The sequence below is a fragment of the Lipophrys pholis genome, assembly GCF_963383615.2.
Source record: "Lipophrys pholis genome assembly, chromosome: 9".
Taxonomy (NCBI): Eukaryota; Metazoa; Chordata; class Actinopteri; order Blenniiformes; family Blenniidae; genus Lipophrys; species Lipophrys pholis.
In genome coordinates this window covers 4,805,129-4,831,803 of record NC_137639.1, presented here as the reverse complement: position 1 = coordinate 4,831,803, position 26,675 = coordinate 4,805,129, and the positions used below count along the sequence as shown (strand labels likewise).

The window sequence follows — 26,675 nt, the reverse complement described above, 5'->3', positions numbered from 1 at the left end:
GGGTGAGGTGACATGAGAGGGGGTGATGTAAAAGGAGAGGGTGTGAGGTGAAAGTGCGAAAGTGCGACTCAGCAGTTTCCACATTGACACTGGATATAGATTTTTCATTTTTCCATCTTGACAAACAAACACATAGACTGATGACTGGATGAGGATCTGATGTCAGAATCCAGATTCTCATGTGGAGTTTTAAATGAATTCCTTTAGCACAGTGTTGCTTCACTATGCTCGGGAGGTAATAACTGTGAAAATTGAACGGACTGAAGTCCTTTTTCCCAGTAGCGTGATGTTTAAGAGCTTATTTGCCGGGATGAGGAAACAAGCTTAAAATGCCGGTTGAGATTAGTGTCAGTGAGCAGGAAGTGAGACCTGCTGGGTGAGCAGCGCCAGGGCATTTCATACCACACTGCTCCCAGAAGGAAGAACAGCAGAGGATTGGAATGGAAGGGAAATAACTGCTTCATTTAGACAAGTTCAGCCTCTGTTCGTGTTCAGAAGGGGTAAATATGCAGCGACGGCCTGGTCCCCAGGAATCTCCCTAAATACCAAGAGGTGATGGTTCAGACCAGACTGGGCTCAATGTTCTTGTTTGGCCTCAAGCTGCAGGTCGTGTTTCCCCACTTCCTCCCTGATACCTTATCTCCAGGTATGTGTAGGGGAGGGGTGCACCGGCTGCCTACCGATGGGTCAATTCTGTGAAGAAATATTTCCGAGGGGACTAATAAAGTTCTAATTCTCGTATTAAAAATATGAATAAAATGGTGGTTTAGTTTTAGTCAGTCAGTGTCAACTTGTGTGTTTGCGCCACAGGCTCAACGTTTATACAATCGCTCCCTAATCCCTCCTCAGCCGAGCCGCAGTCACATGTGAAGCCACGAATAACCTTCTAATCAAAGCAGCAGCTCTCAATTCTTATTGAAGTAAAACAGTTTGCTTAAAATATGTGCTGAAGCTGGTTTGTTTCATATATCATCTTTAATTAAAATCGCTTTCCGTTTCCATACTACCACTTTTTTTTTAAATATATATATATATGTATGTATATATATATATATATATATATATATATATATATATATATATATACATATATATACCTGCCAATACGCTGCGACACACCTGGGACCATGTGCCTTTTTCTTAATTGGAGCACCTGCCGCTCCAAAGGTCACTGCACGTGCCTGCTTACGTCTGCCAGGTGGAAACAACACATGGTAGCAGGTCAGATCATAGACGCACTCGGCTGTTTGTTTAGGAGACAGGAAGTACAGAAACCTCCTGCAGAAACCGCTCAAACACAACAGAGTGAAACTCAAAGCGGCCCACAATGGAAATGTTCTTATCGCCTGACCTTACAACAGAGAGGACAAACTAGAAGTGCTCTGCTGGTCTGAGCTACAGCTACGTCTTTATGACCGTGACGGATATTTTTGATAATTTTACACACAACATAAAGATACCACAGCTCATAAACTTATTTGATCTGACGAGGAAGCCGTGGAAGACGAGACGGACGGAGGAGTCAAGTGGACTTTTTTATTGCTTCCTACAGAAGTTCACCTTCGAACATTTCACCCCTTCGCCTCCTCATTCATTCCCTTATGGAAAAGAAAATGTACATCAGTTCCAGTAATGCATCTTCATGTTTTATATGTATTGCGTATATTAGTCTCATGCTGTGATTTGCTCTTGACAGTGGCCACTTTGGAATTCTTTTCGTACAACATAGTTAAAAGATACAAGTATGAAACAAGTAAAAACAAAGTATGTGGGTCAAGGGAAGTGTAGGCACGTTACATTTTCATACGTTTCATATCAGCTTTGTAGTTTTGAACTATATGTCTGTTTCAAATGCATATCCTTTTATAGGTTTTCCTTGTTTAAAGTGTAAATTATTTAACCCTTACTTAACCAGAAAAAAGAAGCCATTGAGATCTGTACTAGTCGATGACCTGGCCAAGAGGTCAGCAGCACACGCCAACCTGCAGGAAGATTTTGTTTATTTATCATTCCTTCATCCATCTTCTATACTGGGCAGGACACACATGGACAGGTTGGTAGTCTGTCACAGACTGGTAGCACACACAGGGAGAACATGCAGACTCCGCAAAGAAATCACCTGGGGCGATATTTGAACCCACAACCGTCTTGCTGTTAGGCGAGAGCGCCACCCACTGCGCCACCATGCTCATAGTATGAGAATATGTGATACATGCACTTTTTATGTATGCCTATGAAATTTATGAATTAATGTGTATGAATTTTTAGAAGTTTTATAGTTTTAAACATGAATAAAGTGACATTTGACTCTATACTGACACAGTAATCATGTTAAAAATAGTAAAACGCAGATTAGCTGGTTAGCAGATTAGCTGGTTAGCACCCACAACAACTAATTTCTACCTTTCTAATCCCTTTCCATTCAGATAAATGACTCTTTCACTACCATTGTAATCCCATTCTTGTTAGATAAATGAGTCTTTCACTACCAGTAATACTGAAGACAGCATGGCAGTTAGACAAACAAACATTTTATTCAACAGACTTTATAAGTACACATTTAAAGAGTGTTTATATTCAGTAAATCAAATTACTTTATATACTTAACTAAACCACCAAGTTTGGGAATTCCAAATATTTCTTGAGAACATTCATATGTGGGGCGATCGTGGCTCGGTGGTAGAGTCGGTCGTCCTATAATCGAAAGTTTGGCTCTATCAAAAAGTAATTGTCATTGTGTCCTTGGGCAAGGCACTTTACCCACATTGACTCGTACGAGTGGTGGTTGGAGGGCCCATTGGCACAAAATAGCAGGTACACCTCAGGGCAGCTGTGGCTACAACATAGCTTACCATCACTGGTGGGATGGGTATGAATGAATAATGGTCTGAGTCAGTGTGAAAAAAGCATGATATAAATCCAAGCCATTATTATTACAAAACTATGGAGATCTCCCACTTATAATGATTTCTCCCTAATGGATCAAACTTGGCTACAAATCAGCTGGTCATTATGACCAGCGTCAGCACGCCTGTATTTTCTGTGTCATCATCACTCAATGTTTCACCCAAAGCCAGACGCCAAACCAGATCCCAGATCAGAACTAATCAAACATGTATCTATCAAAACAAAATGATTTGGTTGTACAGAAAAATACAACACGACTCGGCATTATCATCGACTTAATCACTGCTATAACTAATATGTAGCGCTGAACAATGAATTACAATCAGATATCCACTCAGTTATCACTGACCTCCTCTTTAACCTCATTGACCTCCTCTTGTAATCTCATTGACCTCGTCTATAACCTCACTGACCTCCTCTATAACGCCACTGACCACCTCATTAATCTCATTGACCTCCTCTATAACCTCACTGACCTCCTCATTAACCTCACTGACCTCCTCTATAATCTCATTGACCTCCTCTCTAACCTCACTGACCTCCTCTCCTCTCTAACCTCATTGACCTCCTCTATAATCTCATTGACCTCCTCTATAACCTCATTGATCTCTTCTATAACCTCATTGACCTCCTCTATAACCTCACTGACCTCCTCTCTAACCTCATTGACCTCCTCTATAATCTCATTGACCTCCTCTATAACCTCATTGATCTCTTCTATAACCTCATTGACCTCCTCATTAACCTCACTGACCTCCTCTATAACCTCACTGACCTCGTCTATAACCTCACTGACCTCACTGACCTCCTCTATAACCTCACTGACCTCCTCTATAATCTCACTGACCTCCTCTATAACCTCACTGACCTCACTGACCTCCTCTATAGCCTCACTGACCTCCTCATTAATCTCACTGACCTCCTCTATAACCTCATTGACCTCCTCTCTAACCTCACTGACCTCCTCTCTAACCTCATTGACCTCCTCTCTAACCTCATTGACCTCCTCTATAACCTCATTGACCTCCTCTCTAACCTCATTGACCTCCTTTCTAACCTCATTGACCTCCTCTATAACCTCATTGATCTCTTCTATAACCTCATTGATCTCTTCTATAACCTCATTGACCTCCTTTATCCATTTTGAATGTCCGTCTGCTAAATTCCTGACCTTTAAAATTTATTTTATTGTTTGTTAACTGTATTCTGTACTGTGACCTCTGGTATCCAGACAGATCCATGGAAGCTGCCGACAAACTTAATGCATCGTTATGATGAGCATGTGTGCTTAATGTACGGAAGTTTCAGAAAAAAATAAACAAATCAAAGGTCTATCTACTCCACCTTCCTGAAATGAATCAAACATGTTGATTCTCACACTGTGGTAAGAGTTCCACCACTGGTATCAGTTCTGGTGGTACTGGTTCCAGTAGTACAAGGGCAGTAAAGTGGGATGTGGATGTGGCTGCATTTCCAAGTTCTTCATGTTCCCGACATGGAGAAGAGCTGCAGCTCCTCTGAACTGTTCATACACCAGGCTGGACCTTCAGGCTTCTTCTCAATAGGGTCAAAATACTGCATGAGTGCTCTTCAAAGTGAAAACATTAGCTGGGTGGAGCACGTTGTTCTACATCATAATGGAGAAGATAATGCTGGGTGGAGCACGTTCTACGTCATGATGGAGATGATCCGCTGGGTGAAGCATGTTGTTCTAATTCATGATGAAGAACATCAGCGAAGTGGGGCGCATTGTTCTTCATCATCATGAAGAAGATCAGCTGGGTGAAGCACGTTGTTCTACATCATGATGGAGAAAAAAATGCTGGGTGGAACACATTCTACGTCATGGTAGAGAACATCAGCTGGGTGGAGCACATTCTACGTCATGATGGTGATGATCCGTTGGGTGAAGCATGTTGTTCTAATTCATGATGAAGAACATCAGCTGATTGGAGCACATTGTTCTACATCATGATGGAGAAGATCAGCAGGGTGAAGCACGTTGTTCGACATCATGATGGAAATCAAATACTCTGATAAACAATCATGAAGGTTCAGAGTCTCTTTATTTACCGTTCTTGATCCTCCTCTTCCTCAGTTTGGCATTCATCAGCTCATCTTCATCCTCTTCATCCTCAGTTTGACCTTCATCATATCTCCATGTTCTTCATCCTCCTCATCCTGCTTGACCTTCATCATGTTCTTCATCCTCCTCATCCTCAGTTTGACCTTCATCATGTTCTTCATCCCCCTCATCCTCAGTTTGACCTTCATCACGTCTCGATGACAAACACCCTTCAGCAGGAGGAGCAGAGATGAGCAGTGATCATGTCCTTGTGAGTGTCAGGACTCCTCATGGACCCAGACGGATCAGTCAGAACAGTGTGTGTCAGTATTGTTGGCTTTCTTAACGTCATCATGTCAGTTTGGTCAGAGATAATGAAGAAGCATACAGGTTTTTATTAATAGAAACATCAGACACAATGTTTATGATATAAGAATAAAAGTGAGCCCATACAGCTGAAAGTGGTTAGAAGTTACTGACAAACATCATCAAACGACGGTTTTAGTTTAACAGAGAAACACCAACTACAGATTGTCCACGTCAGGAAGCCGACGCCGCCACTTCCTGCTTCACAATCAAACAAAAGATACAAAACTTCTTATCAAAAATACATTTCTTTTAGGAAAAACAGAATTTATACACCTTCTTACAAAGATCACATAGAAATCTGCTCTGAGATAACAGCTGGGACACACACACACACACACACACACACACACACACACACACACACACGTGCAGCTGCTTTCTCCTGGTTGGTATCAGTGATGTTGTTGTAATGTTTGTAGAACGTTCCTGTGGTCAGACAGAGTGTTAAACATCAGTGTGTGTGTGTGTGTGTGTGTGTGTGTGTGTGTGTGTGCGTGTGTGTGAGTGAGTGAAGGGGGGGTGGGGGGGGCTGGTGTGCTGTAATCCTCCTGCTGGACGGTAATCCCACTGTGGGACTTTGGTTTCCACACAGGAAGTCAAAACTTTGCTCAGAGAAGGAATGTTTGTGTCTGATTATCAACAGGAGTCCAACAGGTTTGTAGTTTCTACGACACAAAGATCCTGAAAGTAAACACCTGTGACTATGATCCATATCTACACAGATCAAGCTCACATCAAACCACCATTTAGCCGACTCAAGATGAACGACATCACGTGGTTCAAACATCCTTCATGTAAAAGTGATGACTGTTGATGAGGAATTGAAGAAAGGCTGATGTGTGTGTGGAAGTGTGTAGAAGTGAAGGGGTGAAGGGTGAAGGTTGAAGGGGTCATGGGTGAAGGGTGAAGCGTGAACGGATGAAGGGGTGAAGGGTGAAGGGGGCGCGGCTGAGTCTTTCCAACAGTCTATTTAGACACTGTGCTAACAGTACGCTGGCGCTCCACAAGGTTTCCAGCCCTTCTCTTCTTGCAGAAGACAAAGAGAGCCACCAGGGGAACGCAGCATATCGAGGACGCCAGCAGCAGCCCGATGACGACTTGACCAAAGAGAGGATAAGGAGTCACCTCGGCCTTCCCCTGAAGAAACAACAGGGACACTTAGCTCAATGTCCACACTGCTGATTGCAACTAAACACCAAACGTTACATCGGGAGCTGACGGTTTCTCTTCACACAAACACACAGACTGCAGAGTTTACTGAGATAATAACCAAAGAAACTGCAACCTGAACAAACACGAGTACTGATGTTAACCAGCATTCATTGTCGGTGGGCTTTAACTCTCCCTTCATCGTGGTGACATCTAACGTTTGAGATTTTCTGAGTAGATGTTCTCCTGGTAGTCAACAGTGGCAATGATGGCTGAATGACTGGATGACTCTGTGATGACCTGACTAACATGTCCTCTGTCCGATGAATGACTGGATGACTCTGTGATGGACTGAAGACCTTCCTGACGACCTGACCAACGTCTCCTCTTGGCCCACAGTCAGTTGGATCGTCCAGAAGTAGGACGGATGTTTCCTGCAACGGGAGTCGAGTCTGCACAGTGCACATGTCTAAGTTCATAGTTTGCTTCATGTAATGACCGACGTTAAGTCTCACAGCTTCAGTATTTAGTTTGTGCTTCCTGTTTTGGTCTTTAAACTATATTATTTTCTGCTCCTGTCTTCCTCTCTTTGTCCAGTTTCATTTAGTTCACTGATCATGTTTCTAGAAAATTCACCTGTGACTCTTTTCCCTTTACCTGGATCACGCCTGATTGTTTCGGCTGTTTTGCATGATAAATGGGTTTAACTTGTATAGTGCTTATCTAGTGCTGCCTGAGTAGTCCCAAAGCACTTTACATTGTTAGTCACATTCACCCATTCATACACTCATTCACACACCAATGGAGGCGGCCGCCATGCAGAGCTCAGTCTATCCGCTGGGAGCAGTCTGTTTGTCCAAAATAACTTCTTCTCAGTCTCGATTCTGCACTTCTGCCATTGATCTGCTTGGATTTCCACTTTGTTTCTCTACATTTGCTTCTGAAGTGTTTCTTGGTGCTTCAGGTTTCAACAGAACAGACACTTTTGTTTTGACTTCCATTTGTATTTAGATCCTCCCCAGTATAAAAGTATAAAACACCCTGCTTGAGGTGCTGGTCTTGGCCGACAATGAGAGAGACCTGTGTCTGGCCACGCCCACTACATGTCTGTTCAACATAGTGCCAAAGTGGTCAAAGAGCTTATCACCAGGAGTGGGTGGAGTGGGGGTGTTTCCTCTCATTTACCTGGGAGGTCAAACTGAGTATCACTGTCTCTGAATCGTCTGATCAGAGACAGCCAACCATCACCCTGTGATGGTTGGCTGTCCTGAATGTGTGCTAGGAGAAGCTTTATGATGTTGGATTATAGTTGTAGAGTTATAGAGCTTGATATCAGGTGAACATCAGGTTGAGGAGTTTGATAACGATATGATTGGTGATAAATACAAAGATTTACAAAGAAGATGGTTATAAGGAAGATCAATGGTCTTTCTAAAGTCCATGAGTAATCAACCACAGCAACTCTGCTTGGTTCGTTCACAGCAGCTCTGATTGGGCATTGCTCCGTTTGATTCACACTTTGCATCCTCACACACACATCAGAGGGTGAAAACCAAACTCACCAGTTCCTTGTTCCAGGCCTGGTAGGTAGGCACCCCTCCCATGATGTAGTTCACGATGTAGAAGATGAAGAGGCCGACAAGGAGCACAGGACTAACAAAGGTCCACATGATCTTCCAGTACCAGTTGGGACGATGGCCAATCATATCTTCTATGTCTTTTTCAAACCTGGCAGGAGAAGAGAACGGACTCTGTTCAGGCATCGCTCAGTTTCATTTAATTCATGATCTTTAATAATAACATCACAACAGAACACAAACCTCTTGATTCCATATATGTAACTGACAGATATGACTTCGATGAGTACGATGAAGAGCAGAGAGAAAGTTGCTCCATAGTCATTGAATATAGTGACCCAGTAATTTCCAGGAGGGGTTGTGAAGGCCAGACCCAGCAGTCCACAGAACAGACACACCAGACCTGTAGGGAGAAGCAAAGCTTCAGGACCCGGTAAGCAGAGAGCCCCCTACACCAAACCATCACCACGTTCACATCCCACCCCATAAGACCTGCAGGGAGAAGCAAAGCCCTAGGACCAGATTAGCCCCCCCACCAAACCTGTAGGTAGAAGCATCCTCACAGTGACACATGGTAGAAGTAGAAACATGCTGTCACCACCATTGTCACAGTGAGACAAGGTGGAAGCATCATCATGCTGTCACCATCCTCACAGTGAGACATCAGCATCATCCTGTAACCCCATCCTCACAGTGAGACATGGTGGAGGCATCATCATGCTGCGGGGATGTGTTTCAGTAGGAAGAACTGGGTCACTAGCTGAATCCAAGGAAGGATATTTGGTGCTGAATAAAGTTTTTTTTTTTTTTGTTTAGAAAATCCTGTACCAGACTGTAAGTGTCCGAGACTAGATTCAACGTCCAGGACAATGACATGAAGCATCCTGCTAAAACAACATCAGGGGTTTGAGGGGAAATTAGAAAATGGCCTCGTCAAAGCCAAGACCTCAATCCAAGGGATATCATGACATCATGATCTGTGGTCCGAGTTAAAGATTGGCGTTCACACACTGGGGTGGTGACACAACCTATCAGGGAAACCCATGAATGGTAAAGAGGCCTCACTGTACTCTGGCTGGACCAAGCCAATGCAGACGGCTCCATACCTCACAAAGCTTGTTGAGCTCACCCTTCAACAACATGTCAAAGTTTTAGGCCATATTATGGATTACTACAATAATTTCAGGCTAAGAGTCACTGGTGGGTCGACCACATTGAATTGGCATCCACAAATAGGGAACATGAGCTGGGATTAGACCATTTTACTCAACTGATTATGTGTTGCTGATCTCCCTCTCTCATGGAAAGGGAGATCAGCAGCTACATGCACAGATGGCTTGACCTATCTGAGAAGTGTTGCCCTCTATGACACAAGCACCACCCTGCAGCTCCTGTTCAACAGCGTTGCCAAGGAGTTCTTGATGTCCAGAACACCAGAGGGGTTGCAGTACAGGGTGTCAAAGGATCGAAAGGTGGCATCAGCTTGTATCCAGGTGCAAATGGGCAGGAAATGGAGGCCAGACCAAGCTCTAGAGGTGGCTGAGACATGACTGAGGCAGAAGACACTGGTGGGATCTAGAGCAACCAGAGTGGACAAGGCCAAAGACAAAGACAGGTGCCATCTTCTGCAGGAGGAAGTGTAGAAGAATCAAGAGCCAGCAGGATGGAAGGAATGGGACGACAAGGAGCATGGATTAACTGGGACAATAGTCTGCAATGCAAGATCACCTGGTCTAACATCTGGAAAGAACATTTCCAGTGTATCAGGTTTTTAGTCCAGTTCGTTAACGACATTCTACCAATTCCAGCCAACCTTCACATCTGGGGCAATACAGAAACACCTTCCTGTCCCCAATGCCCAACCCGGGGATCCCTAGAACTCTTCCTTAACTGAGCCCAAAAGCTCTTGGAGACTGGCGCTACGACCAAGCTGTAGAGGTGGCTCAAACTCAAGGTAGTTTCTGACAGCATAGCCACTGCCATTAATACTATCAAGGGCCAGAACAAGCCAAAGAAGATAATGTTCCATAGAAACACAGCAAACAACCCTCAGACAAAGTTGAACTTCCTCATCTTCGTCACCGACTGGCAACTCTCAGTGCGCCCTTGGAAGTTCCCAGCCAGCAGAACATCAACACAGCTTAGACCAGATATGGTCGGTGTGTCAGAGTCCACCTCGCAGCTGATCATTCTGGAGCCCATAGTGCTCTGGGAGGAGCCGTGGATGAGGCCAACCAGAGGAAATGTGCCAAGTACCAGGAGCTGGTGGATGAGTGCAAAAGTTGAGGCTGGAGAACTGCTGTGAACCTCTGGAGGTGGAATGAAAAGGGTATGCAAGGCAGTCACTCTACAAAGTGCTCAGGCTGCTGGACCTCAAAGAAAGACAAATAGGAAGGTCATCGCATCAGCATCAAAAGCCGCAGAGCAGAGGAAGCTACAAGGTGGGACCAAGAGGGCAGAGCCATGGACAAAAACTGCTGGGACCCAGGCTGGGGTCTGATCTTGAGTTGTCCTGAGTCTTATCAACCTTGTTCGGGTCATCTGGGGTGTTATTAATCTTGGTCAGGTAATCTGGGGTCTGATCAACCTTGGTCGGGTCTCATGGAATCTGATCAACCTTGGTCGGGTCGTCTGGGCAAAGGTGTCTGATGTTGAACGGTCCGAAACACCCAACAACCCCAGGTTACATTACATTTGACTATGAGGTACACCTTACACCGATTCAAAGAGAGCATGTTTTCCCTGTCAGAACGAGTCTCAGTCTTGGTGTCGTGGATTGACGAGATTCAGGATCTTACCATTGAGCAGCTCCGTGCTCATGAAAGAGAAGACCTTGAAGTCTCTCAGCGGTGTGACGATGGCCATGATGTTTCCCAACATGCTGCCCATCCCCAGCAGCAGCAGCATGAAGAAGTAGAGCACTGACCACAGTTGAGACACTGGCATGTTCATAATGGCTTCGCTGTACACGATAAAGGCCAGACCCGTCCCCTCCACCGCCTGCAGATGAATGACAGGAACAGAGCCTTTAGTCCCTGGAGGCTCAACTGAACACTCCTGCATGTCTCTGAACACTCCTCGCTCTAAACACTCCAACATGTATCTGAACACTCCTCGCTCTGAACACTCCTACATGTCTCTGAACACTCCTCGCTCTGAATACTCCTGCAGTCTCTCTGAACACTCCTCCCTCTGAACACTCCTACATGTGTCTGAACACTCCTCCCTCTGAACACTCCTACATGTCTCTGAACACTCCTCCCTCTGAGTACTCCTGCAGTCCCTCTGAATACTCCTCACTCTGAACACTCCTACATGTCTCTGAACACTCCGACAGTCCCTCTGAACACTCCTCACTCTGAACACTCCTACATGTCTATGAACACTCCCACATGTCACTGAACACTACTTACTCCTCAAGGGACCGTACAAGAGGGAGGGGGAGGGAAGGGAGGGAAGGAAGTAACAGGACAGGAGGGAGGGAGGAAGGGAGTTGAGGAAGGAGAGAGGCTTTCTTTTCATTCACAGCTACAATCTTCACAACTATCCAACAATGCTTGATTTCACAATAAAGATAACATAGCTTCTAAACCTGGTTGGGAATATTTGCCAGAACTGTTGGGTTTCACATTTCAGGACACAAAGATGAACTTCAAATAGGAACTGCTGATATTTCAATATCATGCATGGTTTGATTTTTAATCAGACATAGTCATTTTGGGAAACACTTCCAGCTCCGACTTTGATTTTTGAAATGGAAACAGTTGTCAGATTTTCTTTGCTTGGGTAAAAATGAATAAACTTGATTCTGTAAAAGTTAGAAGCCTTTTTATCTGTGTGAACGACTGTAAACTTGTTTATTTGCAGGAGATGTTTATCTGCTCTGACCTTTGAGATGTTTCATTGGTCTCTTCAGACCTCTCAGCTTGAGTTGGATTATTACTTACAAGGGGTATAAAAGTATTTCTTATATCGCAATGTTCCTTTTTGATCCTTCAATGTCGGCTCTTCCTATTATTGTGAAGCAGAATTCACCAAGCGTTGGATTGTTCACCCGCTAACAGGGAACGTTAGCTGGGATTAGACCTCCGTGAGACAGGTTAGTTTTACCCTGCTGATGAGGTGTCGAAGAAGAAGAAGAAGAAGAAGAAGAAGAAGAAGAAGAAGAAGAAGAAGAAGAAGAAGAAGAAGAAACAGTTACAAAAACAGATGAAGAAGAAAAGTGATGGCTAACGTGGAGGGAGAGCTGTCAGCTTCATTTAACTCACGCGTATCGGAACTTTGGCTTTCCAGTGCAACATAACTGTGTTGGCACGCAAGACAAAGACCGTCCATTGCCCGTGTCTCATGAAGGTGCGGCGGTATGTCGCTAGAAAAACGCAAAACATTCCAACGCTCATAAGACAGCATCACTTCGATATGTCTATCACTGGCAGGAAAAAAAGCTACTCGTGTGTAACAACTTATCACCGCTGCTTTTAATTATCCTGTTGACAAAGACAAGATCTACAAACGCATCTCCTACAAGGTACTGCTTTCTTTTCCTCTATATGCCAAGGCAAGGCAAATTTATTTATAGAGCACCATTCAAACAGGGTAATTCACAGTGCTATAGGAATGAATGGTATGAGAACCCTCCCAAATGTATTTGTTTTATGTTTTATTCTATTTATTCTTTTATTTTGTTATTACAGGAGATTGTTTTTAGTTATGCTGTCTGTTCAAAATAAATGCAAAAAAGCTTGCCTCATAAATGTCTGACTTTTTGTTGCATTTTCAGTTGTACCAAAGCTGTAACAAACCCCAACCCCCACACGAGGGAGGTACCGAACCATGACCCCCCACACCCAAGTACGAACCAAACCCGTACCGAACCCTGACCCCCACACGAGGTATGTTCTGAACCGTGACCTTCACACCAAGGTATGTACCGAACCGTGACTTTTGTGTACCGTTACATTATTTTAATTGCGGTTAGTCTTCTGTTTTTTTTTAAAGAACTAATGAATATCTGTTTTGGTTTTGAGCCCTGGTCTCAGTTTGGATCCCTGCAACCCGAGACGGATCAGAGGTGACTGAGTGGACAGAGCAAATGAAGCCATCGGATACATACGGTGTCCAGTTCCTTCTCCAGGCTGCAGTTCTCCAGCTTTCCACTGATCCCAGCAAACTCCACTGGGTACAGGGAGTCCAGCTCTTGGATCCAGTCTGACACATTGCTGATGGAAATGCTGTCCTCTGCCAGGTCGAAAGTGTTCATCAGCAGGATGCGAGACCTGGAAGAACAACAGGAAGCATTACAGAGGAACCCTGACGTTCATCCTTTTAGACTCACACTTCCACTCTATCCAGACATAAAGTGAAATGAGCAGAAATTCACAATGTAATGCCCTTATGTTGACAAATAAGCCCCAGGCTCATTCATGTGTTATTATTTTAAAAAGACGGACGTGAAAAAACAGCAATCGAGCAACAAGGAGACGCAATGTTTTCTTGCTCTTTGGTCTGCAAGCAAGGTTCAGGCTAAACTAGATGGAGCGACCCGGACCAAACCGATGAATACAGTCCGTCTCCTTGTTCCTGTATGCACGCTACATTGGTGAAATCAGTGGCGTACGACGCTTTGGAGTGATGCAATGACGTGGCTCTCATTTTGCTCCATTGACAATGGAAAAACAATCAGTTCTTTGGAGGGGCTCATTTGAGAACTGGCCCTGAACTAGTATCTGGTTCTTTTTGGTGGAAAAGCCCCCACTGCCCTCCCACCTTTGTCCACACACACACACACACGCACATGCACATGCACACACACACACACACACACACACACACACACACACACACACACACACACACACACACACACACACACACACACACACACACACCTCTCCAGGCAGTTCTCGAAGTTGACCGTTGCCTTGAAGCCATAAATGGAGAACGTGACGAGGCAGGCGAAGATGGAGGTTCCACTGTTGATGATCGACACTATGATGGCCTGGCGCTCAAAGTTGTTGTTGTATTGGTTGTAGCTGGAGAACGCTATGAGAGAACCGAAGCCCAAACCCAGAGAGAAGAAGATCTGCGTGGCCGCATTGATCCACGTTGTGGGGTTGGCCAGCTCCTCCATCTGAACACACACATGCAAACACCCGAGTGAAGTACGCACACACACACACACACACACACACACACACACACACACACACACACACACACACACACACACACACACACACACACACACACACACACACATACCTTGGGTGTGACCATGTACTTGACTCCGTTGATGGCGCCGTGCAGAGTGAAGCCGCGGATCAGGTAGATGAAGAGAACAATGTATGGAAATATGGCTGTGAAATACACCACCTGCAGGGGAGAGAGAGAACTGCAGTAACACCAGTCTGATGGGGATGTTCAGTCACGATGCCTGACCTGCAGACACCTGCATTACTTGAGTAACGCTCACACAGGGAAACTGCTGGTCAGGCTGGTCAGATGAATCAACAGTTAATACTACGAGCCCTAACAAGTGTTATTGTTTCCATGTGCTCCCTCAGTGATCGCATGGAGCTCTACCTGCCAACTGTAACCTGACATCAGTGTCCACAAAAACCTGCCAAACGTAAAATGACATCAGCGTCAACTAAGACCTACACCTGTAACTTGACATTAGTCCCAGAGCAGCAGGTTTCTGGTTAATTTCATGCTGTTTGGTGTTCTGAACTAGCGTTAATTAATGTTGAGTCCACATGCAGTGCAGTTGCTGCTCACTCTCCGCAGTCCCTCTCAGTCCTTAAGCAAAGTCACTGGTTCATGTGATTTCGGGGCTCACATTCCGACACATGTTCAGACCAAAGTGACCGCATGGCAGTCATTGGACATGCTGACTGACAGTTCATTTCACGATCTTGAACTGATGTTGACGATCATTGACGACCCGACTTTATCCCTAGTCAGGGACAACCCGCTTAACACTGCTCTCCTCACCTTTTCAACCAAAACATTCTCTACTGCTCACCATGACAACCTCCATCAGGAGGCAACATGACACTGATGACTCAACCAGACACTCAGACCTCAGGTGAACAAAGGACGTCCGTATCAGAAGAACCTGTGTGTGAAGTGAATTCTTTCAACCGATGGTTTGGTAATTACTGTCCGATTCCAGGTGTTGCCCCAAAATTATTAATTGATCAACAACAAATTTATTTTAATTTACAATTCAAATGAAATCATTACTTTCAGTGATTTGTTAGCCATATGTAAATAGTTATTCTATCACTTTCTGTAATTATCAATGAATAAATGACAATTTATTCCAATTCATATTCTCATAAATTACTTCCAGGGATTTCTTAGTTTCAGTATTCTATTACTGACAGTAATTTACTGCAAATAACCAAACATAACTCCCAACAGCATGTTTTAGTAAACCGAAGTGCAGATATAACCAACAACACCAGTCATAAGTCACTGAAGGAACAAATAATGACAGCTAATAAAATCCAAACTGCTTGAGTACTAAGGTGTATATAAGTTTTCATCAAAAGCATCTCCTCTGTCACTTCATAGTGTTTTGAAGCCGACACGATCTTTGTCCTCAGAAGAAAAAACTTTTATGCGAGAGCCAAATTGGGGTGGGAATCTTATTTTGAAGGGCAAGTTGTGGACTTCCAGTTGGATTTAGGTCAGGGCTGAGATTTTTAGGTCTTGATTAAGTGAGTTTTGGTTTGATCGCTCTCTGCCAGTTTTACGGGCCTTGGTGACCTTAGTGTACCCAGTGCCGGCCATAGAACACATTTTGGCACTCGGGGGGGTTAATTTTTTACATTTGACATTTTTCACCAGTCTTGGTTAGTGTGCCACATTTGGTGAGTTTTGGAGTGTGTTTACTGGGTCAAATTTTGGTTGATTTACACATCTGGAGAGGTTGAAAGAAAGAAACACTACAAATACAATAGTGTCTGTGCCTCCAATAGGGTCCTTCGGAGGCCTTGCCTTTCGGGCTTTGTCCCTAAATATCCAAAAACAAAGTTGTGAAATGCGGAATGTGAGGGAAATATGATAACCCTAACCCTTGTCAAGATTACTGCCTATAGAAATGGCACTGTTAAGAAGCATGAAGGCCCCACCCGCTTTTTTAATGAACTCCAGATTGTATTCATCACGCACAGACTTCCTGACTTCAACATGCTGTGATTGGCTGAGAGGAAGTCCAGCTGACCAGTCCTCCGTCTCTGTGCTGATTCAGAGCCCTGCAGCAAACTAAAGTGGGACCTTCGCCATTGTCGGCATTGGCAAGTTGTACCTTCCAGCGAACTAGGCCACGACCTTCGTCAGTGGCAGCGAGTTGTACCTTTCAGCGAACTAAATCGCAACCTTTGCTGGTGGTGGCAAATTGTACGTTCCAGCGAAATGAAGCGCAACTTTCGCTGGCATTGCTGAGCCATACCTTCCAGCAAACTAAAGTGCAACCTTCACCGGTGGCGGCGAGTCGTACCTTCCCGGTGGACTTGACTCCTCGGACAATAAACAGGTAGGTGAGCCCCCAGGCCAGCAGGAAGCACAGCACCTGGCCCGTGTGGATGCTGCCGCTGGCCTCAATGGACGGAGAGATGTTCAGAGTCTCCCGGTAGAAGAAGTACTGGGTGGATGTGGCTGTCTCGCACTCCTCCACATAGCCCGTCCGGTTGGAGTTGATGGGGCAGACGGCCCAGGGCAGTGTGGCCTGGGGGGTTGTTCAGTACAGTATGGGTTGATCTCAGTTCATGCAGCGGGAGAAGGTGCTCAGTAAACAGATGTTAGTTGGAGCTCACTTGAAATGAATTAAACAGGTACCAGAAACTCCAGGCATTGATGACGTTGTAATAAAGACAGAGATAGATTGACGCCACCATGCTGGCCAGACCTGCAAGAAGAACATCACATGAGACTCCAGCTCTTCAGAATCGCACTGTTAATGTTCAGCAGCACTATCTTACTCTGTCTCACTCTGTCTCACACCGTTGATGTTCACCAACACTGTCTCACATTGTAAGGCCGGCACACACTACAGGATTATCGGGCCGAATTTTGCCCCGATCTCCCCTCCGAGCATCGGGAGCACAGGCCCGATTGTCGGATGTCTGCAAAACAAATTGTGTGTGATTTTCCCGTGGTGTGGGGAGTGTTAAGAGTGGTTTTGTTCGGTCCCATCTGCTCAGACGGTCTCGGAAAGAGAGATCATAGATATGTTGAATATTTGTGAAGAGAAATCCTGTAGTGTGTGTTCTGCTCCGAGAGGAGCCGAGCAGCAGGGTGTGTGACGTCATGTGTACCGGTATGAAAACAAACCAGGCTAATAGCAACACTGCTGCTGCAGCCAAAGCCAGAAAGTTCCCGACTTGTTAATGTGTGACTTCATGAGATTATATGATATTAATTCATTAGACAATATAAGCAGACCTGGACAGGACTGAGATAACTCAGTATTACTTTATTTATTATTCCTCGCTGCTCTTCTTTAACTTTATATTTTCAATCAGTTTGTTTTGAGACTGTTTCCCCTGTGTGAATGCATTTTGTGTTGGAATATTAATTCATCACTGTGATGGCAGAGTAACCCTCGTGGAGATAAACAGACTTGGAACAAGTCAAGAACAAGAACAAGAACAAGAACAAGAACAAGAACAAGAACAAGAACAAGAACAAGAACAAGAACAAGAACAAGAACAAGAACAAGAACATCCTTTCAGGCCTCAGTGACAAGGATTTATTTTATTTTGTCAAAAAGATTGCTCTAAAAACTCCATCTCCATCATGTTGGTGATTTATCCCAGTAAAAAGGGAATCTGCTTTACGGTATGGAAAACCCAGAGTTAGTCCTGAAGTTATCTCAATAAGAGAAAATCTTAAGTTGTGATATAAGCCAGAGTTTGATTTGTGGGAACATATTTGTTTACATGTACATGCCATGTTTGTTTGTCTATGCAAGATTTGGAATATTGAGCATGAAGAGCCTGATACTCACACCTCACACTCCCAGATCAGAGGAGAGAGATTTTGCGCAATATGCATTTTGTCATCATCAAGTGCGTGGCTTTATATCTGTGAAGGTTTGAAAAATCTTGTAGTGTGTGCCCACACTGTTGATGTTCACTAGAGACAAAAAGATAAGTTTCACACAGTTTAGTTTATTTTCTTTGATTTCTTTTCACGAAGAGAGGGTACACGGGCAGCCTACCCACAAAGACCTCGTCCACCTGTCCAAAAAGTAAACAAACAACCAGGGAACAGGGGAAGTTTAAAGATGGGCGTGACTGCCCGGCCAAACCAACCGAACAGATGCGGCAATGGCCCACACAAGACTGATCCCACTTCTTAGTCGCACTCAGCTAAAGGCGGGACAGTGCGTCTGCAACCACACTGTCCTCGCCCAAATGTGCATGATTACAATCCTCATCCTCAAGTCACTGCCACCGCGAAGCCATCCTCACCAGGTGGTGCTGAATTGGACAGCTCCGGTCTACTGTCACCTGAGTGACACGAGGCTGAGCGCATCTGTCACTCAAACCGCCGGGCGCGTCACCGGACACAGCAACCTCCTCAGAATGACCATGGCTGCACAATTCCCATCTGAATCGTGGGAAGCCATCCACATCGGGTGTGGTCGCTCCTTGTTTCCCACTGCTCCTCCGAGTCACAGTGGGTTTATGTCTCTTCTTGTGTCTTGCCACCGCATGCGCAACGGCACCAGACGTGAGAACTTTGGGATAAGCCCCCGTGAGCTGGTCCAGATGCTCACAAACAGGGACAGGCGTAACCTCGGGTGTAACTAGCACCCTGCCTCCTGACAAGTCGTTCCCCATTATCACCAACACAACCGATATCGGGAAGCGAGGACGCACACCCACCACAGCGCCTCTCGACCACAGGTCCGACTGAAGCACAATTCTGTGTGGGGGAACACCGATGTCCTGCATATCAAAGCTGAGCACAGGAACGTGTGAACCAACAGCCGTGGCATGACTCAATGGCTCAACACTCCCTCAAGGATGAAAGACTGAGAGGCTGCTGTATCGCACAGGATCGTCACCAGGACCTTGACACCTGCGCCGCATAGAGACACAAATCCCTCCATCATAAAAGGCTTGAAGGCAGCAAGATCATTGCGTTGTTGAGACTCACTTGATGGGTTCATGCGGTTCACAGCGTGGACTGAAGCCACCGGCTTAGCGTCCTTTCTCACCACAACCAGACAAGCAGCGATGACATGCCCTGCCTCTTACTGTAGTGACACGTTACGTCATCTTTACCTTGAGCCTCAGCCGGTGCCAGACCTGGTGTCCACGACAGACCGAGAGCCAGCGCCTGCTCCAATGGGCGCAGACACATCTGTAAATTCCTCACCACTACCAGCAGCTTAGTTAAGTCGACTGAAACCAAAAGGACACTCCACAAATACCGAATTGTGCGCCATCTCACACTGTCCCACACAATCTCACACTGTCCCACACAATCTCACACTGTCACATAGTCTCCCACTGCCTCACACAATCTCACACAATCTCACACTGTCACACCGTCTCACACTGCCACACTGTCTCACATCATCTCACACTGCCTCCCACCATCTCGCAGTGTCACACCATCTCACACTATCACACCGTCTCACACTGTGTTACACCGTCTCACACCATCTCACACTATCGCACCGTCTCACACTGTGTCACACTGTCTCACACCGTCTCACATTCTCACACCGTCTCACACTGTGTCACACCGTCTCACATTGTGTTATATGATCTGACATATCTCACACTGTCTCACACCGTCTCACACCATCTCACGCTGTGTCATACCATCTCCATTCAAAAGTAACCTTGTTTTCATTCCTGAATATGAAGTTTGACAAACAAAAGGGGCTAGAATTTTGAGCTTAACAACATCATTAACATAATAAAGAGCTTTGGGAGGAATACTGAAGCTGTTTTACAAACAACAGAAACCAACTCTGAGTCATTACAACAATAATAAGTCCAGGATCAAGACGAAAGAGTCTCAGTGTTTCACCAAAACACTGTTGTTCCCGTCTTGTTGAACGCGTCTGAGCAAAGTTCACCAGGCAGTCAATCTGCTTCAAATCCAAGAATTACACAATGAAAGACATTTTTAATGACATGTAAACAAAAACTCTATACTGAGGAAACCACAATAAAACAACTAAAATGTTAAAGAAATACAGCAAACATACATCAATAATTCTTAGATTCTGATTCTGATTCAGATAAGAACTAAACTAAACAATCAGCTCTGTGAAACGTGTCTAAAGTGTTCAGCACTTCACCAGATGACAACGTGTCTAAAGTGTTCAGCACTTCACCAGATGAAACCATCAACTCCATGGAATGTGTCTAAAGTGTTCAGCAGGCAGGCAGGTTTCTATGTGAAGGCAGAGACTCTTACCTAACCCGCCTAGATACGGGCTGATGGACGTCCACGCTCCGATGCTTCCTAAACGCATCTTCTGGCCGATGGCGAGCTCCATGTAGAATAACGGCACGCCCTGCACGACCAGCATGATGAGATACGGAATCAGGAAACCACCTGAAAGATGACAAAGAATCAGCTGACTCAGAAAAGTTTCATGTATTTCCTCCAGTCGGAAGACATTCAGAACGATATCATAGTGTGGTCTAGTGATTCAGAATGATATCATAGTGTGGTCTGTGATATCATAGTGTGGTCTAGTGATTCAGAACAATATCATAGTGTGGTCTAGTGCTTCAGAACGATATCATAGTGTGGTCTGGTGATATCATTGTGTGGTCTAGTGATTCAGAATGATATCATAGTGTGGTCTAGTGATTCAGAATGATATCATAGTGTGGTCTAGTGCTTCAGAACGATATCATAGTGTGGTCTGGTGATATCATTGTGTGGTCTAGTGATTCAGAATGATATCATAGTGTGGTCTAGTGATATCATTGTGTGGTCTAGTGATTCAGAACGATATCATAGTGTGATCCTGTGATTCAGAACGATATCATAGTGTGGTCTAGTGATTCAGAACGATATCATAGTGTGGTCTAGTGATTCAGAACGATATCATAGTGTGGTCTAGTGATATCATAGTGTGGTCTAGTGATTCAGAACGATATCATAGTGTGATCCTGTGATTCAGAACGATATCATAGTGTGGTCCAGTGATTCAGAACAATATCATAGTGTGGTCTAGTGATTCAGAACGATATCATAGTGTGGTCCAGTGATTCAGAACAATATCATAGTGTGATCCTGTGATTCAGAACAATATCATAGTGTGGTCTAGTGATTCAGAATGATATCATAGTGTGGTCTAGTGATTCAGAACGATATCATAGTGTGATCCTGTGATTCAGAACGATATCATAGTGTGGTCTAGTGATATCATAGTGTGGTCTAGTGATTCAGAACGATATCATAGCGTGGTCCTGTGATTCAGAACGATATCATAGTGTGGTCTAGTGATTCAGAATGATATCATAGTGTGGTCTAGTGATATCATAGTGTGGTCTAGTGATTCAGAATGATATCATAGTGTGGTCTAGTGATATCATAGTGTGGTCTAGTGATTCAGAATGATATCATAGTGTGGTCTAGTGATATCATAGTGTGGTCTAGTGATTCAGAACGATATCATAGTGTGGTCTAGTGATTCAGAACGATATCATAGTGTGGTCCAGTGATTCAGAACGATATCAGAGTGTGGTCTAGTGATTCAGAACGATATCATAGTATGGTCTAGTGATTCAGAACGATGGTCCAGTGGCGTCGTAGTGAAGCGATTCGTGATAAAAACGTCAGTATGTGTTGTTGACATCTTTGTGCTTCAAGTCTTCCCCACACTGCGCGATTTTAATAATCTTTAGTAGCCACAGCCTCTCACACAGCGTGGGAGGAATGTAAATAATCATGACTGCAGCCTGTAGGAACACACACTGGCTCACAGCCGGAATGTGTTGAGTATTGAGTAATACCGTTAACTGGTTGCATAACTGCCAAAACATACACATGACCGGAGCCTCAGCATTGTGATTGGAAAGAAATCCCTGAAAAAAGACAAGCAGGACAATATGGATGCGGCCGTGGCTCAGAGAGAGGACGACCTGGAGGGTAATGTTGCAACCGGAGCTTGAGCCGGGTACTTAGCATCAATTAGCATCTACCAGCATTTTACGTTAACATTTCCTGTTGTGGTCAACAACAACAAACAAAACACACTCCATGTAAACCAAACAAACAGGCTGCAGGTCGCAGCAGCAGCTACAATTACCCCAAACATCTGACATTGTTTCGTATTGATCGCAGGCTTATGAGGACCAACTGGGCTGTCTGGTGAACCCTGCACACGGTGCGACCACCAATCAGAGCCCCGATCACAGATTTACTAATGATTCTCCCACGATCCAACCTTTCATCTGCGACGGCTGAACATCACACAGTGTCGGTGAGCCTTGATAGAGATTAGAATATTGTCTCTTTTAAAAAAGTTCTCTCTTCTGCCGCACTGGTGAGACGTAACATGCTCCACCCTCTGTGTGTTGGCGAAGTGCACCAAGCGCCACCCTCTGTGTGTTGGTGAGACACAACATGCTCCACCCGCTGTGTGTTGGTAAAGTGTTACGTGCTCCACCCTCTGTGTGTTGGTGAGGTGTAACGAGCTCCACCCTCTGTGTGTTGGTGAGACACAACATGCTCCACCCTCTGTGTGTTGGTGAGGTGTAACGAGCTCCACCCTCTGTGTGTTGGTGAGACACAACATGCTCCACCAGTATGTTGGAGAAGTGTAATGTGCTCCACCCTCTGGATGAGCTCCAGCTGTCTGACAGATGTTTCACCGAGACAAACTCTCTGTTACAATAATTCAACCTGCTGATTTTGTTATTGTCAAGATGAGCTGACCTTTAACCTCTCTTCTACATGGAGTCAAGACAAGCTGACTGTGAGACGAGTCAGAGTGAGACGAGTCAGGGTGAGACGAGTTAGAGTGAGACGAGTAGAGCCAGAGTGAGATGGTCAAAATGAGAAGGGTCAATGAGACAAGTGAGAGTGGGATAGGACAGCATGGGACAGGACAAAGTGAGACAGGTCATCTTGAGACAGGACAGAGTGAGACAGGTCAGCTTGAGACAGGACAAAGTGAGACAGGACAGCTTGAGACAGGACGGAGTGCGACAAGTCAGGGTGAGAGAAGTCAGGTTGAGATGAGTCAGAGTGAGATGAGCAGAGGTATAGTGAGATGGGTCACAGTGAGAAGGGTCAGTGAGACAAGTTAGAGTGAGACAGGACAGAGTGAGACGAGTCATTTAATCTCAAGCGGCTATCAACACACACATTCAACCTGTATGAAGCTCGTGTATGTTACAGTTTACTCAGAACTGGTTCAAGCTGTAGAAACACCAGCAACAAAAACAAACTTTAATTCATTGGTGTAATAATTGTCCTGGTCCTGGTCCTGGTCCAGCACTACAAGCGGGGTGTTACATGACCTCCAGGTGACCCCCAGGGTTTTGTGAAAACTCTGAGCATGTTAAACCTGAAATGAGGGAAATGTCAGAGTTTTCCGTTCCAGAAAGAGAGCTGAATGAAGCTCGGGGTCAGTCACCACGGTAACAGACTCTGAACAGAACCTGCTTGCCGGCAGGTTTTGTAGAGGAAAACCTGAGGTTCTACTGGCTCCTCCCACCTGAAGCAGCTGCTAGAAATGGATTGTCTGTTATTTCCAAACTCGGTCGACGTAGTATTTGTGTGTGTAGTATTTTATTAATTTATTGAGTGTTGCTGTCCACACCGTCACATTTTAAATGACCCCAGTATAATAAAACTGTCTGAACACTGAGTTACTCTACTCAGTAGGATATTAACAGAGGACGAGTTCAAACAACATTTTGTTGCTGGTTTAAATTACTACTTGAAGTTGCTCCTGAATAAATATTTTCTTTACATTTAATAGCCTACATCAATTTAAAGACTAAAATTAAAATCAAAATGAGATACAATCAGAGCATATCTACATATATGCCTTTACATCCTGAAAGATGTTTTTATATTTCATTGTTAGCTGCTTCCAAGTCGCCTTCCTCCTGCTGGATTGCACCTAAATGAAATTCTGAGTTTACCTATTTATTATTTCTACCTGTGTGCTGCGATCTTAAGTTATAAATGTTTAGCCAATGGAGTAGCTCATTCAAACTTACGGGTTGTTTCACGCAGCAACTTTCTCCCAGTCGTCTCTCTCCTCCGCTGCTGCAGCGATGAGACTTTTAAGACAGAATTATTCGGTTTTCGGTCTGTTGCCATGGTGACTCGTGGTATCGGGGCTCCATTGATGATGACTTTTTATTGTGGTTGTGCACGCGCTTAACTCAAGGTTCACACACTGAGAGTTGATTGAACTAATTCAGATCTGCTGTTCTGGAACCGGAAACTCTGAATGTCCCTCCTCAGGGTCAGTGGACTCAGGCTTCAGGGAGAGACTCGGAGATTGTAGAACCTCCTTCCTGGATTAACTCCTGGACGAGACTCTGTGGGTTGTTGTCCTGAATCATTATAGACGAGCTGCTGACCGACGATTTCTCCAAAGAAAACTTCTTCTGACGTCAGAACCAATTACAACGATTAGAAACACACACACACACACACACACACACACACACACACACACACACACACACACACACACACACACACACACACACACACACACACACACACACACACACACACACACACACACACACACACACACACACACACACACACACACACACACACACAGTCATGTAGGAAATGTTTATTAGTCCCCCCATTAGGTTAACTATTAGCAACATTATTAGTATCTTCACATTGAGGGTAAAGGTCAACATTAGGAGAGAGAGAGAGAGAGAGAGAGAGGAAACAGGGAAACGTTATTCTTTTTCTTTTCCAACAGAGCAACAGAGGATTGATTTCCATTTCCAAAAGAGAGTTTCAACACCCAATCTGCCTTTTTAATGTCACACAGCTTTTAAAGATCTCCTCAGCTTCTCATGACCTTCTCACTAGATTCTCATCAGCTTCTCACTAGATTCTCATCAGCTTCTCATGCGCTTTACTATGTCAATGGAGATAAAGTAAGATTTGAGCCTGGCAGCAGCACCAGTTTGGATCAGCTTTCAGAAAGCAGCAGTAGAACAACTCCTCCATCCACCAACTCAAGACTTAGAACCTTCACTCTGAGGAGGGATACGTTATACTGAACACCTTATACTGAATATATAATACTGAACACGTTACACTGAACACGTTACACTGAATATATTACACTGAACACATTATACTGAATATATTATACTGAACATGTTATACTAAACACGTTACACCATCACTGCTACACGTCACTGTGGCATCATCACCACTACACCATCATCTCTACATCATCACTATTACACCATCGCTGTTACACTGTTACACCATCACTGCTACACCATGACTGTGCCATCATCACTTCTACACCATCACTACTGCACCATCACTATTACACCATCACAACTACACCATCAATGTAACACTGTCACTGTGACATCATCACCACTACACCATCACTGTGACATCATCACCACACCATCACCTCTACACCATCACTACTACAGCTTCACTGTTATACTTTCACTGTAATACTCTCACCACTACACCATCACTATTACACCATCACTGTTATACTTTCACAGTTATGCTGTCGCCACTACACCATCACTATGACACCATCACTGTTACACTTTTACTGTTATACTCTCACCACTACACCATCACTGCTACACCCTCACCACTACACCATCACTGCTACACCCTCACTGCTACACCACTGAGTTTGACTACATTTGGACAAATAACCCAATAAAAAAAAAATTCAACTTTACTGAACTTTCTGTGTGGAGCTGTCAAACAATCCCCCCAGGGAATAATAACGTTCTTCTGATTATGATTCTAATCACGTCTTCGGTTGTGGAGTTTTTATGGAGACTTTAGATGAAGATGATGTTTCTGTATGAGAGCGTCGTCTTCTCTTTAATAACAACAGATCGTGTTTTCGGACTCTGCAGTTAAAAGGCGCAGACAGGAGGAGAGTTCTGGATTCCGTCCACCTGCTCAGGTGTTCCAGCTTATTTGGAGCAGGTGTCCGTCACGCGGCAGGTGAATATAAGGAGAATAAACTGTTTTCTGCGTCAGAGGGAGCAGAAGCAGAAGGAACATCCTCTTACCTCCACCGTGCATCTGGCACAGGTACGGAAAGCGCCAGACGTTCCCGAGTCCCACTGCGTAAGAGACGCACGCCAGGACAAACTGCACCGGGCTGTCCCAGTTCGGACGCGCGTCCTTCTCCATCCTGATCCGGGTCTGTGATCTGGTACTGATCCGGGTCTGTGCGTTGGTCCTGAGCTGAGCTTCTGGTCTGTGTGTGGATCAGTGTGTGTGTGTTTGTGTGTGTTTGTGTGCGTGTGTGTTTATATGTGTGTGTGTGCGTCCAACCAGCGGACTTTCTCGACTCTCCCTTTGCGGGGGGGTTTACGGGGTTTACTCCTGGGAGGCGGGTCTTCCGTTAA

The 26,675-nt window shown here is 44.8% G+C and overlaps 1 protein-coding gene across 1 annotated transcript; it reads right to left on the bottom strand.

The window, feature by feature from the left end:
• Positions 1–5,016: 5,016 nt before the first annotated feature.
• Positions 5,017–26,457, bottom strand: slc6a20 (solute carrier family 6 member 20; the record flags this gene model as incomplete). The annotated part of the gene is made up of 12 exons (XM_080472436.1): positions 5,017–5,202; positions 6,329–6,478; positions 8,053–8,218; positions 8,311–8,470; positions 10,866–11,067; positions 13,181–13,343; positions 13,956–14,197; positions 14,329–14,439; positions 16,574–16,801; positions 16,890–16,981; positions 20,518–20,658; positions 26,334–26,457. The coding sequence occupies 12 exons, from the start codon at positions 26,455–26,457 to the stop codon at positions 5,017–5,019; spliced, it is 1,965 nt and encodes a 654-aa protein (XP_080328562.1).
• Positions 26,458–26,675: the final 218 nt, after the last annotated feature.